This window comes from Canis lupus, chromosome 17, assembly GCF_003254725.2.
Source record: "Canis lupus dingo isolate Sandy chromosome 17, ASM325472v2, whole genome shotgun sequence".
Lineage (NCBI taxonomy): Eukaryota > Metazoa > Chordata > Mammalia > Carnivora > Canidae > Canis > Canis lupus.
In genome coordinates this window covers 39,439,848-39,456,988 of record NC_064259.1, presented here as the reverse complement: position 1 = coordinate 39,456,988, position 17,141 = coordinate 39,439,848, and the positions used below count along the sequence as shown (strand labels likewise).

Below are 17,141 nucleotides of genomic sequence, written 5' to 3'. Positions count from 1 at the left end.
TGAAAGACAAGAAGAGATGAAGGATCTGTTCCAGATAGAAGGAAACTAAGCAGATACTGGGTGTGATTGTACCAGATGAGCCTGGTGTGTATCCAGACTGCAAGGGACATGGTTGGTGTAATCTGGGACTCTCTCTTCAGTCTGAGATGATAATGTTGTGCCAATGGTAGTGTCCTGATGTGTATGGCAGTGCCACCTTAAGAATGACAGCGTCCTTCGGGTAAAGAAACACATGCTTCCTTACTTATGAAAGTATTAGGGGGTCGTGGGGCATCACGTCCGCAATGCACTGCCAGTGAGTTAGAAGAATGGTAACATGTACACTCAGAAACACCAGGACAAGACAGCACAGCACATACGTGTAGTAAAATGTTACCAGTGGGGGAATCTGGTTAAGGTGAACGGGAGCTGTTTGTTCTAGTCTTACAAGTTTTCCAGAAATCTGACATGATTTAAAAATAAAGAGAAAAGACTCGTAGTAATTTGGCCTTAGCACCTGGATGGGTGGTGTGATATGTAGTAAGGGGGAAAGACACTTAGATGGGTGGACTTGGAGAGAATGAGGAAGGGTTCTTCTTTGACCCTAAGACTGTGTCTATTCCCTATGCAGGTCGGTGGATGGGGAGGGGGTGTCTGGGCCAAGCCCAATTTGAAGTCCTTGAACTGGGTGTGAAGGGCAGGGAGACAGTGCAGAAGGAGAACATTCCTGTCTGAGGACAGGAGGGGCTAGTCAACCTGTGGCGGCTGGTGGTGGTGGAGGAGGAGCAAAGCACCAAGGAGATTGTGGAGAGGCAGCCAGTGGCACAGGGGAAACCAGACATGGGGCTAAGGAGCCAAGAGAACCCAATGTTTCAGGCTCTAGGGAATGGCTGAGCTTGTCCAGGGTCACTGGGATAGTACAAAAGAAGAAGACAGAGGAAATTCGGTCCCTGGATTTGGGTGCTTTTGGGCCTCGGGGACCTTAGTCAGATGGTTTCAGTGCACAACAGCCATGTGCACTGGGATTGAAGGGTGTGATGTCAGCAGGCGGGGATGGCTTTAGGAGGGGGTTCCTGTCAAGAGTTGGAGCCAAGTGGGGCAGAGCTGCAGGCCATGTGAGAGTAGAGGTGGGGCCTGTGTGTAAGGTGTGTGTCCACATGGATGACAATGGTCCCGGGAGAGGTCCGAGGCCCACCGTGTAGGACAGACCCGAGGAACAGCCTCAGGGGAGGCCTTGGAAAGGGAGAGGAAGGGTCCAGGGCACGATGGAGGGTGAGCAGTGACTTCTAAAGGTGGGAGCAGAAGAAGGTGGCCTCAGTCTTAGGGGTAACAGCTAGTAAAGGGCAGGGCGCAAGCCAGCTCTGGTCACCTGTCAGGACGAGCATGCGTGCACTTGAGTCCTATTACAGAGAACTCTGGGGTACCCTCTCTCCCCCAGGACCTTCTCAATTCTCTAACATTTCCTCTGTGACCCACCTGGGCAACCCAGGCTTCCAGCTGGTGTCATGTGACATCCCTCCCTCCTGGCCACTTCCTAGTTCCTTGACCCCAGCTGGGGCAAATGATGACCGCCCCCTCCTGGCAATTTGGAGTAGCCTCATCCTAGTGCAAAGCAGCTTAGCCCTGGCCAGGCTCTGCAACCATCTCCTTGGGCGTCTTCAGACTTCCTTCTGCCTCTGCTCCCAGGTCCCTTCTGTACAGGGCAGCCCCGGGCTCTTTCCAAACTACAAACCACATCTCCTCACCTTCCAGTGGCACCTCACAGACCTCTGGACAGAGTCCCAGCTATGTGTTACATTCTGGTGTCAGGCTAGGGAACACCTGAAGGAAGACACTTCCCTCAAGCAACTGACAATCTACCAAATACTAGTAATGCCACATGAAGATGTCTAGCACCCCAAATTCTGTTTGAAGATAAAACAAAAAGTACTTATAAATATTATATTGTGTGTCCTGAGAACATGTCCTCATGGTGTTCTGCGTGACGAGATAGGAGTATCCTAGGCACTTGTGTTGCACAGAGAGGTCTGTTGCTTATCTCAAGGAAAAGCGCTTGCGTGATTGAGTTGTGAGCTCTACTACCTCCTTTATCAGGGATCGCTATTCTTTACATTGTAAAATACACACAACACATGCTTTACAATTTTAATAATATTTAAATGTCCACTCAGCGGTGTTGAGTATATTCTCACTGTTGTGACACAGACATTCAGGACTTTTAACCTACAGAACTGAGACTCTACACTCACTGTTTAGCCATGACTCTCATTTTTCCCTTGACCCAAAGCCTGGAAACCACCATTCTTTTTGATGTTTCCAAAATTTGACACCTCTAGACTACTCATTGAAATGGAATCATACAGTATTTGCCTACTTGTGACTGGCTTATTTCACTCAGTTTAATGTCCTCAAAGTCTATGCATGTTCTGACATTCAACAGGATTTTATCTTTTTAAGATTAATAACACACACACACACACACACACATATATTTATAATGCATTTTATTTATCCATCATGTGTCCATCGACATTCGGGTTGCTTTCACCTCTTGGCTATTGTGAATAGGACTGCTATGATCCTGAGCGTGTGAACACCTCTTTGAGATTCTCTTTTCTCATATTGTGAATAAATATCCAGAAGTGGGCTTGCTGGAGCATGTAGTAGCCTATTATTAATTTTTTGAGGAACCACCATATTACTTTACATAGTGGTTTTATGATATTACAACAACAGTGCACACTTTCTCCACATCTTCAGCAACTCTTGTAATTTTTTTTTTGTTTTTTTGTTTTTGATAAGAGCCCAGTTATCAGGAATGGGGTGCTACCTCATTGTGGTTTTGCCTTGCGTTTCCCTAACAATTATTGATGAGGAGCAACTTTTCATATGCTTCTTAGCCATTGCTATATCTTGAAGGGAGAGTGTATTGAAAGTCCTTTTCACTTTTTTAAATTGAGTGATTTGATGTTTGTTGTTGATTATCCTGGAATGTAGCCCAGTATTAAAGAATGATTTGTAAATATTTTTACCCTTCCAAAAATCGCTAGTCACTTCCGCCTGTGTCATTGGATGCATACATTCTTATGTTTGATGAAATTCAAATTTTCCATTTTGCTGCATTTTCATTTTGCTATAACGGACAGAAAGATATTATTGCCAAGTCCAATGTCATGCAGCTTTCTCCTTACGTTTTAGTCTAATGATATTGTAGTTTTGGGTCTTACACGTAGGTGTTGAATCCATTTCTAGTGACTTTTCGTATATGGTGGAAAGTAAGGTCTACCTTCAGTGTTTTCCATGGGCTCTCCAGTTTTGCCAGCACCATTTGTTTAAGAGTTTTAATCCCATTTAGTGAGCACCTTCTTACATATGATCTTATAGAAGATGGTTAGCACAAGAGCGGTTTCTCAAAAGTGGTCCACATGTTTGGATGTTCTTACAAGTGGAAATGTTATGAAACTTTTTAAGAACAGCCTCCTAGCATGCTTTTACAGAGATTTTACAATAATTACACAAAACAGCCTGCCACTGAGACTGATCAAGTTTACTCACATAAAAAACGGTAAATACCTAGTTCCATCCATGCATGAATTTTGATCTAGTAAAATCTAGTGTTGCACCTTTGAATCATTTGATAATGGAGGTCTATGGCTTCTAGATACACCTTAGAATGAATTCATTTTTTTGTTTAATCCTTTAGTATTTACCTACACAGGAGATGTTATCTGCCAATGGAGATAGGCATACATCTTCCTTGCTCATGGATGTATTTTGTCATCTTGTTTCTTAATTTTCCTGGCTAGTATCATTAGTGCAATACTGAATAGGTGTAGAGACAGCAGGCATCCATGTCTTGCTCCTGGTCTTTGTTGGAAAGTATTTAGTTTGTCATCAAGATGTATGATGTCAGCTGGGGGATTATATAGATGCAATTTATTAGGTTGCAGGATTTCCCTTTCATTTCTAGTTGGTGAGTGTTTTAATGTGAATGGATGTTGAGTTTTATCAAATGATGCTTTTGTGACCATGGAGAGGATCATGTGGTTTTTATGTTTTGTTCTATTGCTGTAGTGAATCACATGAATGAATTTTAGGTGTTAAATAATCTTGCATTCCTGAAAAATTCTACTTGGTTACGGTGTACAATTCTTTTTATATGTTCTACATTGGTGAGGATTTTGTCGAGGATTACTGCAACCATATTGATAGGATATTGGTACTCTTGGGTTACCTTTTTCTGGTATTGACTATAGGGCATCCTATTCCAGTTTTTGGAAGAGTTTGGGAAGAAGAGATATTAATTCTTTTTTTGATGTTTGGTAGAATTCATCTGTGAAGATATCTGGCCTGGGCTGTTCTTTGTGGGTAGAGTTTGCATTATTAATTCCATGGCTTTACTTATTATAGGTCCGTATGGATTTTCCATTCTTTTCGGTCTATTTCGCAGTTTGTGTCTTTATAGGGATATGTCCATTTCAACATTAGTTGTCCAATTTATTAGCATTTTCACAGTATAACCATTATTCTTCCTGGAAGATCAGTCATAATGTCCATTCTGTTGTTTCTGATGCTAATAATTGGGTAAGAACATTCAAATGTTAGGGTTGCGTAGGAGTCCCATGGGGAGGAGATCTAGGACACCTTCCTAGCCTGGCACCTTCCTGAGCACAGAAAGCCCCTCAACCCCCCCAAAAGCAATTGTTACCCTTGCACAGGAGCAGTGCTCACAGAAGCCTGTAAAGCTTCCTCATGAACAAAGACACCCCACAGGGGAGCCCTATGAACAAATGACACTCTACCCTTTTGATAGAAAAGAAACTGAAGCTCCAAGAGATGGAGACCCTTGCCCTAGAGCCCCCAGCTTGTCAGAGGCCTGCTTGCCTGGGACCCCACCCTCTTCCCTTCTCAGCAGAGGCTGAGTGGAGGGCATTGCTCTGAATAGGTTCAGGAAAGTAGAGTGATTTAGAGAACAAGGCTGTAGGCCCACGATGGGATTCCCGGGCAGGTGGCAGGGGGTACAGTCATCAGAGACACACTGAGGAGGATGCAGGGCTGGGTGTCAGCTGGTCCTGCCTGGGTGGCTGTGCCATCTCAGCAGCTGGCGGGGAAAGACCCAATAGGAGGTGGGAGGCGCGTTCTGGTGCCCGCAGTGTCCCCCGCAGGCCTGGTGGCAGAGGTCAGGTCCCCTGCTATCTGCACCCAGTGTCCTGGTCTGAGGCATGAAGGAGGTGGGTGAAGGCGCCACACAAATGAGGGGATGCCCAGTTGAATGTGGGTGTCAGGTAAGGAGGGCACACGCCGTAGCAGGAGGATGTTCTGCACAATGTCTGGGACCGACTTACCCTAAACGATGGTCTCTTACTTATCTGATACTGGCTGTTAAGTGGGCAGCCGCCACGGTTATTACGGATGAGGGCCGTGACCTTGGTGCACAGATGGGGAGTTAGGGGCCTGGGAGCTGGGCCTCGACCCCTGGCCAGGACTCACCTCCTTCCCACGGGCTGTGTCTCCCTGTGGCCCAGGGCCCTGACAGGCGGGGCTGAAGGTGGCTCTGAGGGAAGAGCCTGCCTCCACGATGCTGGCCAGCAGGCTGGTGAGGGGCTGGGGACACAGGGAGTCCTTGAGCTCATGCTGGGTGTCCCCCACCCGAGAAGGCAGGGATGGGAGGAGCTGCCAGTTCTGCCCCAAGCACCTGTCTCTAAGTCTGGTGGAGTCTGCTAGAGCTACTGGGCTGAAATGGCTGGGGGAGAGCAGGGAAATGGGGATGGCTGGGGGAGGGACACCTGCACAGACCCCTGGGAGGTGGGGGAAGGGGTGGGGGATGGGAGCTCATGGCCAAGGTGCCTCCCTGAGCCCTCAGGTGCAAGGATGGCTCTTCCATGACCACATCCGGGGCAGGGTGGGGGCATCATGGCAGCTGTGCCCTCCAGCCACCTTGCACTCAGCTAGGAAAGCTCTGTGTGGGGGGAGGGAAGAGAGATAGTGTGGAGCCTCTCCTCCCCCCACTTCTCCACAAACTGGTGGCATTTGTGGTAAACCAAGGACCTGGGAGGTGGCCTACAAGAGGAGCAGGAGCCGGCAAGGTCAGATGCAAGGTGTCCAGCCTGCATAAAGGGGTTGTGAGGGTGTATCAGCAGCTGCCTCACCATGACCTCCTGGGCCCTCCTGCTCCTCGCCTCGGTGCTCCTGGCCACCCCAGGTAAGGACATTCCCCATGTGATCTTTGCAGCTCCTCTTTAGCTGAGGGTTGGGACAGTTCTGGAGAGTGATTTGGACTTGATCACTTAATATGAAGTCTTTGCGGAAGGTAAGATGGAAAGAAAGACAAGCTTGGGAAGGGATGAGATTTTTTTCATTTTAGTGCATTCTGAAAATTTGCACGCGCGTTTGTGTGTGTGTGTGTTTGTGTGTGTTTGTGTGTTTTGAGAGAGAGAGAGAGAGAGAGAGAATAGAGATAGAGGCACTGGTAGACAGAAAAGTTTGTACAGATGGTAATGTTGGAGAGATATTATCTTCTTTTCCCGTTTCCAGAAAGGTCTTAAGAGCATTGTCTTTTCACAGAGCTTTGGTCAAGGCAGCCCCAGGGCAGTGTGAGGACAGGCCTCCTGGGCCCCTCTCCAAGCCCCACTCCTGTCCGGGGCTCTGGCCACCTCCTGGGCTCCCCAGCAGCCAGGAGTTCTGACTTCCCCTCCTCTTCCACGTGTGGACAGATGCTGATGCTGTGTCTTTGCAGGTCTGACCTATTCTGGTCTGATCCCTGAGGACCATGATGACCTGTCCACGGCCGACATTTGTCAGGAAGAGCAGTTCTTCAGGAGACTGGCCCAGGAGGCTGCCCAGGTTCTTTGCTGGCTCCCTGCTCACCTCCCGAGCCCCTCCTCGTTTTCTGCATCCAGGGAGCACCAGGCGATAGCTGCACATCTCTTTCGGAGGGTGGGGGGGACAGAGCAGTGGGCTGAAGACGGCTGCTCTTGTGCGCACTTGTGCCTGGCTCAGGGCGGCTACCTTGGTCTGTCTGGGCCCTCCCCTGAGAGGCCCCTCTGGGGTCTGAGCAGAGAACACAAGGGGGGCAGGTGTTGGAATGGAGAAGGTGCAGTGGGTGTGGGACAGGTTCTGGGTGCGTCACCCCGCTAAGCCCACCAAGAAGGTGAGCTCGGGCCAGGCAGCTAGCTGGTCCTAACCCTAAAGGACAGAAAGATCATTGGTCATCGTGGTGGCCTAGGAGGATGCAAGGGCTCCTTTCTGAATCTCTGCTCAGGATTCTAGGGATTTCTGAGAAACCACTTTGGGGACCTTTTTCTGACAGGGTGACCCACAGTTCAACCGATGTGATATTTGTCGAATGATAATGACTTGGCTGAGGACTTGCGTGGGACCGTCCCAGATTCAGGTGATCTTCAGATTTGCGGAACCAACTGCACGTGCATCTGGGGTCAAAGTAGGGGCTGGGGGCAGGACCCTGAGGAGAAGCTGATCCCTGTTTGGGCCAGACCTTCTCAACAGGGTATCTGAGGTCCCCTCCTGTGTCTGGGGAGGGACTACAGAGAATCATTTGAAATTGGGATGCTCTGGGAGCAGGCAAGGATGCTTTCTCTTTCATTGTCAAAGAAAACTTGTAGCCAGGAGAGGTAGGAATCTTTCTCCTGTGGTCGTACTGCATGTGCCCACGGGAGAGCCTATGAGGCTGGATCCAAGGGCATCTGGGTCAGGGTTGATGAACCCCAGATGTGTCACCTCTAGCTGCATGCCTGGGCCAAGTTTCTGAGCCTCAGTTTCTGAGCTTTCTGAGCCTCAGTTGCCTTCTCTGTGCAATGGGATAGATATTAATCCCCCAACCACTTCCTTAATCCTTTGGAAGGAGCTGAGGGGTGGGATGAGCTGAGTTTCCCATCTGGTCCTGAGCAAGTGCTGAACAAGTGGATGTGTTCCTCCCAGGAAGCCTCGTTTCACCTCCCTCCCTCCCTCCCTCCCTCCCTCCCTCTCCTCTGTTCCCTGACCCTGCTCAGCTTCTGGGTGCTGCAGGGCCCACCCTCAGCCCTGGGCACTCAGCTGTAGCCTCTCTCCTGCGATTGCAGTAGAGGATACTGCAAAATGGAATGTGCCAAGGCTCAAAGCTCTCTCTCCTAACCTTCCCCGCCGCACCTGAGCCTGAGCCCTGCCAGCCCTGGGACCCAGGAGGCTCTGTAGGCAGAACCTGATTGTGGGGTAGCAGCAGAGGGCACTGTACTCCACATACAAGACAGTGGGCCTGGGGTGATGATGCACTAGGGACTGACACAGGACAGAGCCAACTGTCCTTGTCTCCTGAGCCCCTCCTGGCCAGGCCCGGATCAGGGCCTTGGGACTGGGCATGAGGGCCCATCCCGGTCTCTCCAGCCTCTGCTTCCATGGCCACCTGGCACCAGAGCCTCCTCCCAGCAAGCCCACAGTCAGAGGGTCCCAGGGCCAGGAGCTGCTGGGATCTGTGGGGGTGGTTGGGGCAGAGCACAGCTAATTCTTGTTTCTCGTCATGGTGCTGTTGCTGCTTCAGGAAGCCATTCAGAAGGCTACAACAGCGGTGTGCTCAAAGATTCCAGCGGTGGAAAAAGTCTGCAAAGATATCCTCACCAGAGTTTTGTGTAGTGTTGCCCAGTTTTTCCTGAATAGTGATCCCTCCAGGGATATCTGTGTGACCTTCAGGTTGTGCAGACATCAAGTAGGTGAGTACAGAGGTAACAGCAGGAACCCCTTCCTGGAGGGTCCAGATCTCATCCCCAATTATATGCAACATGGTGTAAAAACATGGAAATACATCTGTCATAGACAAGTTCATAAGCTACTCCTACATGTCCCTCCTAGCGCCCTTGTTTGACACATTCCTCCCCCCACTGTGTGGCAGTCTGGAGAATTTGGGCAGGTGGGCTATAACAAAAAGGTTGCGAAATACTCATGAAGAATCTGGGCTTTTAAAATTTTTTACTTAAAAAAAAAATGTTAAGTAATCTCTACATCCATCGTGGGGTTTTAACTCACAATCCTGAGAGCCAGAGGCCCAGGTGAGTCACTGAGCCAGCCAGGTGCCCCAAGGGATTTGGGTTTTCTCCCAGGCAACCCTGGGTGACATCAGGGCTCCATCCCTGGTCAGCCATGCACTTGAGCAAGTAGCTTAACGCCTGTGAACTTGAGCGTCTCTACCTGTGAAGGGGATAATAATCCTGATTTCTTATTTTGAGTAACGCTTGAGTGAGATGATTATGCGTAAGGAGGTTACCACCAAGGAAGTGGCCTCAGACTGGGCTAGGCATAGACGACAGAGCCCTGACTGACTCCTGTCCCCAGCCCAGCAGCGGTTCCTGGGAACAGGAACCAGGCACCATCTAGTCCAGGACACCCGGGGCCCGAGAGCTGGGCTCGGGAACCCCGCTGGCAGGGAGGGCTCTGCAGCCTCTCCCTCCAGGGCTGCCCAGGCTGCGCCCACAGATCAGGCCAGGGTGGTGGGACTGGGGGCGGAGAAGGGCCCTGAGTGTCTCTGGCAGCCAGTCTTGCCTTGACTGAGGCTTTGGGACTTGATGCTGGCAGATCTGGGGTCACCTCGTAATGCGAGGTCCCCACCACTTCCTGTCACTGGAGGCTGTGATTTCCATCTCCAGAACCCCAAAACCCCTCAGGCTCCTGACTGGGTTCCAGGATGTAACTCTGGGTGTGATCAGCAGGGGCAGGTGGCTGTAGTGCACATTTGCAGGGACCCCACACCTGCCACAGCTGTTTCTTCTCCCCACTCCAGGTGTCCAAGGAGCTGGGACCTTACTCCACCCCGGGGAGAAGCACAGAGTCTCCAGCAGGCACCGCCAGCTCCTGCCTTCCTAAATCCAGGACTGACCCTCCGGTTTCTCTCAGCTAGCTCCCTGCAGTGTCGTCCCCTGGCAGGAGAATAAAATGTCTTGCAAGCTTTTGGCCACAGCTTCTGTTCCTTTGGGGGATTGGAGGGGAGGGGCTCGGAGACAGGCTTGGGTGACTTATGCACTCCCTCAGTGAATGTTTATTGCATGTCCCACACTCTGTTGTAGAAGCTGAGGATGTAGCGGTGGACAAGACAACGTTTGCAGGTTTTCCACATATACTTGAGATGCTTATGATGCCCTCAGTAGAGATACACACTCCTCTCAGAGCCGGGGACACAGTGAATATACCCCAGAAGCTCTCAGACCAGCGGGGGAGAACAAGAGGCTTGTAGTTAAGAGGGCTCTTGGTCCTAAGGAGCTGAAATGCATTCTTTGCTTCGGTTGCTGCTTTGGGAAGTTTAATATTTAGGATTGTTTTGCTTGGGAAGGAAGAGAAATCTTAGGTCCTTCAGGCTTAAATGAATAAGACAATTTATTGGTCGAAATCATTAAGCAGTCCATAGCTGGCTTCAGGCACAGGATGATCCAGAAATGAGTAGCGTCACCAGGCTTCAGTCCTGTTATCTCTGCTATTGTCTACATTCCTCCCACCTCTGTATAGTGAGATTGATCTCAGGCTAGCTTCCATCTGGGCAGCAGCAATGGCCTCATCACACTTGTCATTTTATACTGTGTCATCCAGACAGAAAGAGAGTGTTTGCTGATTCTATGTTTTACCTGCTCCCAGTGAGGAGAATGGAGGCTTCTTTTCCAGAAGCCCATTAGACATCTCTGTTCGCACTGACTGGAGTAGGCCAGGCAACCTATTTGGAATCCATCCCCTGGTTCCCAGGGCCTGGGCGACAGGATAGCATGAGCCAAGTCAGGACACACCCCTGGTGCGGAAGCGGGGTTTATCCTCCTCAGTCACTCAGGGGAGAATGGACATGGTACCTGGAAAGGGATGGTAACTAGAGAGGGAGTGAATATTGGCCATCAGCAAAAGCAATGGTGCATCCACCAAGATTCAACCCAATAGCAGTTCAAGGAGACTCTCAATGGTGAAATCTGGGGCAAGTAGAGTATTTAAATGGGTAAGGACAACAGTATGTTGTCCCTCATTGTGTAACGTAGAATCCAAGAACCATATAGATATAAATAATCATAATTAATAAGGGAAAAAGGAAAGTGTTACCTCAAAATACCACATAATAAATGTAGTCAAAGTTGCAAACTGTATTCCCACAAAGATTTACTAGATGGGAATTACTTACTAAATGGCATTATTAGTTAGGGTGACAGTGGAGACATGGCAGACAGGTGATTAATGTTTTCTGCCCCCTCCCCTGCCCATGCACTAATCTTGAGGAACATCAGACAAACCCACAGTGACTTTCCGCACAGCAGCTGGTCTGTACTCTTCAAAATGCCAAGATCATGAAAGAGGAGAAGGGATGGAGCATCTCTTCCGATTCAAAGAAAACTAGGAAGATGCTTGATGTAATTGTAACAGATGAGCCTGGCGTGTATCAAGACTGCAAAAGACACGGCTGCTGTGATCTGGGAAACTCACTGCAGCCTGGGATGATAATATTGTGCTAATGGTAGCGTCCTGATGTGGATGGCAGTGCCACCCTATGATTGACAGCGTCCTTCTTGTAAGGAAACACACGCTAAAGTATTAGGGGGTCGTGGGGCATCACGTCCGCAATGCACTGCCAGTGAGTTAGCAGAATGGTAACATGTACGCTCAGAAACACCAGGACAAGACAGCACAGCACATACGTGTAGTAAAATGTTACCAGTGGGGGAATCTGGTTAAGGTGAACGGGAGCTGTGTGTTCTAGTCTTACAAGTTTTCCAGAAATCTGACATGATTTAAAAATAAAGAGAAAAGACTTGTAGTAATTTGGCCTTAGCACCTGGATGGGTGGTGTGATATGTACTAAGGGGGATAGACACTTAGATGGGTGGACTTGGAGAGAATGAGGAAGGGTTCTTCTTTGACCCTAAGACTGTGTCTATTCCCTATGCAGGTCGGTGGATGGGGAGGGGGTGTCTGGGCCAAGCCCAATTTGAAGTCCTTGAACTGGGTGTGAAGGGCAGGGAGACAGTGCAGAAGGAGAACATTCCTGTCTGAGGACAGGAGGGGCTAGTCAACCTGTGGCGGCTGGTGGTGGTGGAGGAGGAGCAAAGCACCAAGGAGATTGTGGAGAGGCAGCCAGTGGCACAGGGGAAACCAGACATGGGGCTAAGGAGCCAAGAGAACCAAATGTTTCAGGCTCTAGGGAATGGCTGGGCTTGTCCAGGGTCACTGAGATAGTAAGAAAGAAGAAGACAGAGGAAATTCGGTCCCTGGATTTGGGTGCTTTTGGGCCTTGGGGACCTTAGTCAGATGGTTTCAGTGCACAACAGCCATGTGCACTGGGATTGAAAGGGTGATGTCAGCAGGCGGGGATGGCTTTAGGAGGGGGCTCCTGTCAAGAGTTGGAGCCAAGTGGGGCAGAGCTACAGGCCATGTGAGAGTAGAGGTGGGGTCTGTGTGTAAGGTGTGTGTCCACATGGATGACAATGGTCCCGGGAGAGGTCCGAGGCCCACAGTGTAGGAGAGACCCAAGGAATAGCCACAGGGGAGGCCTTGGGAAGGGAGAGGAAGGGTCCAGGGCACGATGGAGGGTGAGCAGGGACTTCTAAAGGTGGGAGCAGAAGAAGGTGGCCTCAGTCTTAGGGGTAACAGCTAGTAAAGGGCAGGGCACAAGCCAACTCTGGTCACCTGTCAGGACGAGCATGGGTGCACTTGAGTCCTAATACAGACTCCTCTGGGGTACCCTCTCTCCCCCAGGCCCTTCTCAGTTCTCTAACTTTCCTCTTGACACACCTGGGCAACCCAGGCCTCTAGCTGGTGTCATGTGACATCCCTCCCTCCTGGCCACTTCCTAGTTCTCTGACCCCAGCTGGGGCGGATGACCCCCCCTCCTGGCAATTTGGAGTAGCCTCATCCTAGTGCAAACCAGCTTAGCCCTGGCCAGGCTCTGCATCCCTCTTTGGACATCTTCAGACTTCCTTCTGCCTTTGCTCCTGGGTCCCTTCTGTACAGGGCAGGGCAGGCTCTTTCCAAACTACAAACCACATCTCCTCACCTTCCAGTGGCTTCTCACAGGCCTCTGGACAGAGTCCCAGCTCTGTGTTACATCTTGGTGTCAGGCTAGGGAACACCTGAAGGAGACACTTCCCTCAAGCAACTGGCAATCTACCAAATACTAGTAATGTCACATGAAGATGTCTAGCACCCTAAATCCCCTCTGTTTGTACAAGAAGGAAAAATTATCAATTTTATTAAATGATATCGCATGAATACATGTCTTCATTGTGTTTTGGGTGATGAGGTAGGAAGTATGCGTAGACACTTGTGTTGCACAGAGAGGTCTGCTGCTTACATCAAGGTAAAGTGCTTGGGTGACTGAGTCGTGAGCCCAACTACCTCCTTTATCAGGGATCACTATTCTTTACATGTAAAAAACACACTACACAAAATTTACAATTTTAATGATGTTTAAATGTCCACTCAGCAGTGTTGAGTATATTCTCACTCTTGTAACACAGACATCTAGGAGTTTTTATCCACAGAGCTGAGGCTCCATACTCATTGTTAAGCCATGACTCTCCGTTTCTATGACCCATAGCCTGGGAACCAACATTCTATTTGATGTTTCTAATAATTTGATTTCCTAGACATCTCATATAAGTGAAATCATACACTATTTGCCTATTTGTATTTGGCTAATTTCACTCAGGTTAATGCTCTCATAGTCTATCCATGTTCTGACATTCAACCGGATTTTATCTTTTTTTCTTTTTTAAATGTTTTATTTATTTATTCATAAGAGAGAGGGAGAGACACAGGCAGAGGGAGAAGCAGGCTCCATGCAGGGAGCCCGATGTGGGACTCGATCCCGGGACTCCAGGATCATGCCCTGGGCCTAAGGCAGGTGCCAAACCGCTGAGCCACGCAGGGATCCCCAGGATTTTATCTTTTTAAGGTTAATAACATATATACACTTATGTTGCCTTTTATTTATCCATTCCTCTGTCCATGGACATTTGGGGGCTTTCTCCTCCTGGCTATTGTGGATAGTGCTACTAAGAACATGGACGTGGAAAACCTTTTCATGACCCTGCTTTCATTCTTTTGTATAAACGCCTTAAGTGGGTTTTCTGGCTCTTGTGGTGGTTTTACCTTTAATATTTTGAGGAACCACCAAATTGCTTTACATAGCGGTTTCATGATTTTACAACAACAGTGCACACTTTCTCCACATCTTCACTAACACTTGTAATTTTCTGTTTTTTGATAAGAGCCAGGTTACAGGGAATGGGGTGCTACCTCATTGTGGTTTTGCCTTGCATTTCCCTAACAATTATTGATGAGGAGCATCTTTTCATATGCTTGTTAGTCATTTGTATATTTTGTAGGGAGAGCGTCTATTCAAAGTCCTTTGTCACTTTTTACTTGAGCAATTTGTTGCTGAGTTTTAACAGTTCTTTGTGTGTTCTGGGTATTAACCCATTATTAGGGAATGATTTGTAAATATTTTTACCCTTCCATAAATCGCCTTTCACCTCCGACTATGTCACTGGATACCTCAAATTCTTACGTTTGATGAAAGTTTTGTCCATTTTGCTGCATTTCTTGAAGTCATACCGAAGAAATCATTGCCAAGTCCAATGTCATTCGGCTTCCCCTAATGCTTTAGTCTAATGATATTATAATTTTTGGTCTTCCATGTAAAAGTTTAATCCAGTTCTATTGACTTTTCATGTATGGTGGAAGGTAATGGTCTACTTTCAATCTGTAGTATGGGTTCTCCAGTTTTCCCAGCACCATTTGTTGAAGAATCTCGATTCCTTTAGTGAACACCTTCTTACGTATGGTATTGTAGAAGACAGTTAGCAGGAGGGCAAAATTCTCCAAAGTGGTCCACGTGTTTGGATGTTCTTATGAGTGGAAAGTGTTCTTATGATACCCTTTCCCCAAAATTTTTATTTAAACTCTAGTTAGTTACCAGAACCAGTGCAATGCTGGTTTCAGGAGTAGAATTCCATGATTCATCACTTACATTTAATACCCAGTGCTCATCACAACAAGTGCCCTCTTTAATACACAACACCCATCTGGCCCATCCCCCACCCACCTTCCTCCATCCCTTGTCATTTTTATCTCTATTTAATAGAGATAAATAGAGATATCTGCATTTAATAGTCTCCTATGGTTTGTTTCCTTTTTTTCCCTTTAGTTTGTTTCCATTTCTCTTTTATCTTCCTTCTCCCGCCCTTTGCTCATCTGTTTGTTTCTTAAATCTCACATATGACTGAAATCATATGGTATTTGTCTTTCCTTGACTTACTTATTTCACTTAGCATAATACCCTCTAGCTCCATCCACATGGTTGTGAATTACTCAGATTTTTAATGAGTGAGTAGTATTACATCGTGTATATCTATGACATCTTCCTTTTTTTGTTGTTTAGTAGATTTTATTTATTTGTTCATAAGAGACTCCAGAACGAGGCAGAGACATAGGCAGAGGGAAACCAGGCAGAGGGAGAATCAACCTCCCTGCAGGGAGCTTGATGGGACTTTTGATCTCAGGATTCCAGGACCAGGATCTGAACCAAAGGGGTCACTCCACCAGTAGCCACCCAGGTGCCCCTATACCACATCTTCTTTATCCATTCATCTGTCAATGTACATTTGGGCTCTTCCCATAGGTTGTCTATTTGTTGATAATGCTGCTATGAACATTGGGGTGCATGTACCCCTTCCAATCTGTGTTTTCGTATTCTTTGGGTAAACACCTACTAGTGCAATTGCTGGTTGTAGGGAAGTTCTAGTTTGAACCTTTTGAGGAACCTCCACGGTGTTTTCCAGAGTGACTGCACCAGTTTTCATTCCTACCTACTTTGCAAGAGGGCTCCCCTTTCTCTGCATCCTCTCCAACACCTGTCGTTTCCTGTGTTGCTAATTTTAGCCATTCTGACTGGTGTGAGGTGATATCTCCTTGTGGTTTTGGTTTGTATCTCCCTGAATAGGAGTGGTGTTGAGTGTTCTTTCATCCTTTCCAAGGATGTCTTCCTTGGAAAAGTGTCTATTCATATCTTCAGTCCATTGCTTTCTTTTTAAAAAGATTTCTTTCTTTCTTTATTTGAGAGTGAGAGTGAGAGAGAGAGAGAGAGAGCACTAAAGAGCAAACAAGCTGGGAAGGGGTAGAGGGGGAGGGAGAGATTCTTCAAACAGACTCCCACCGAAGTGTGGAGTTCAAAGAGGGGCTCGATCCAGGACCCTGGGAAATATTGGTCTTTGTGTTTTTGAGTTTTCTTTTTTGTATTAATATAGGGCATGTCTTTTTGGAAGAGTGTGGGAAGAACTGGTATTAATTCTTTGCTCAATTTTTGGTAGAATTAATCTGTGAAGGTATCTGGCCTTGAGGTTTTCTTTGCGGGTAGAGTTTGCATTACAAATTCCGTCTCTTGGGCAGCCTTGGAGGCTCAGGGGTTTAGCACTGCCTTTAGCCCAGGGCATGATCCTGGAGACCCGGGTATAAGTCCCACATCGGGCTCCCTACATGGAGCCTGCTTCTCCCTTTGTCTGTGTCTCTGCCTCTCTCTCTCTCTGTGTCTCTCATGAATAAATAAATAAAATCTTTAAAAAAACAAAACAAAACAAGTTCCATCTCTTTCCTTATTATTGGTCCATTTGAATTTTGCATTCTTTTCCTTCTGTTTCAGTAGTTTGTATCCTTCTAGGGATGTGTCCATTTCAATGGAAATTCTTTAATTTATTGGCATACAATTATCCGTAATAAAAGAGTTATCTTCCCCATAAGAATGGTCATAATGTTCATTTTTGTGTTTCTGAAGCTAATAATAGGGTAAAACACGTTACCATGTTAACGGTGCTGAGGAGTCCCATGGGGAGGAGGCCTGTGGCACCTTCTGAGCCTGGCATTTCCTCCTGAGCACATAACCCACTCCCTCCACTCACCCTGGCACAGTTACCCTCCCACAGGAGCAGCACTCACAGAGGCCACCTTGGCTGTCCCAGCCAGCAGCTCCCCTCTGCTAGCACAGCACAAGCTTATGGGCTCTTCATGCACAAAGACATGCCACATGGGAGCCCTATATGAAGGAGACACTATTATCCATTTGCTAGAAAGGGAAATGAGGTTTCAAGAACAGAGACCATTGCTATAGGGCCCCCAGTTTTACAGAGGCCTGCTTACTTGAGATCCCACCCTCTTCC

At 47.9% G+C, this 17,141-nt stretch overlaps 1 protein-coding gene across 3 annotated transcripts in view; it reads left to right on the top strand.

Moving 5' to 3' along the window:
• Positions 1 to 17,141, top strand: part of LOC112665067 (antimicrobial peptide NK-lysin-like) — a 104,014-nt gene that overhangs the window by 69,873 nt on the left and 17,000 nt on the right. The window contains exons 1-5 of one of the 3 annotated variants that reach the window (XM_025454865.3): positions 6,024 to 6,181; positions 6,716 to 6,822; positions 7,289 to 7,372; positions 8,513 to 8,681; positions 9,746 to 9,915. The exons of 1 other annotated variant lie outside the window; for it this stretch is intronic. In XM_025454865.3, the coding sequence (XP_025310650.3) occupies positions 6,130 to 6,181; positions 6,716 to 6,822; positions 7,289 to 7,372; positions 8,513 to 8,681; positions 9,746 to 9,828 (495 nt within the window). In that variant the 5' untranslated portion in view covers positions 6,024 to 6,129 and the 3' untranslated portion in view covers positions 9,829 to 9,915. Of the gene's footprint in view, positions 1 to 6,023; positions 6,182 to 6,715; positions 6,823 to 7,288; positions 7,373 to 8,512; positions 8,682 to 9,745; positions 9,916 to 17,141 lie in introns of those variants that run through there. One more of the 3 variants, XM_049096025.1, reaches the window with a different exon arrangement.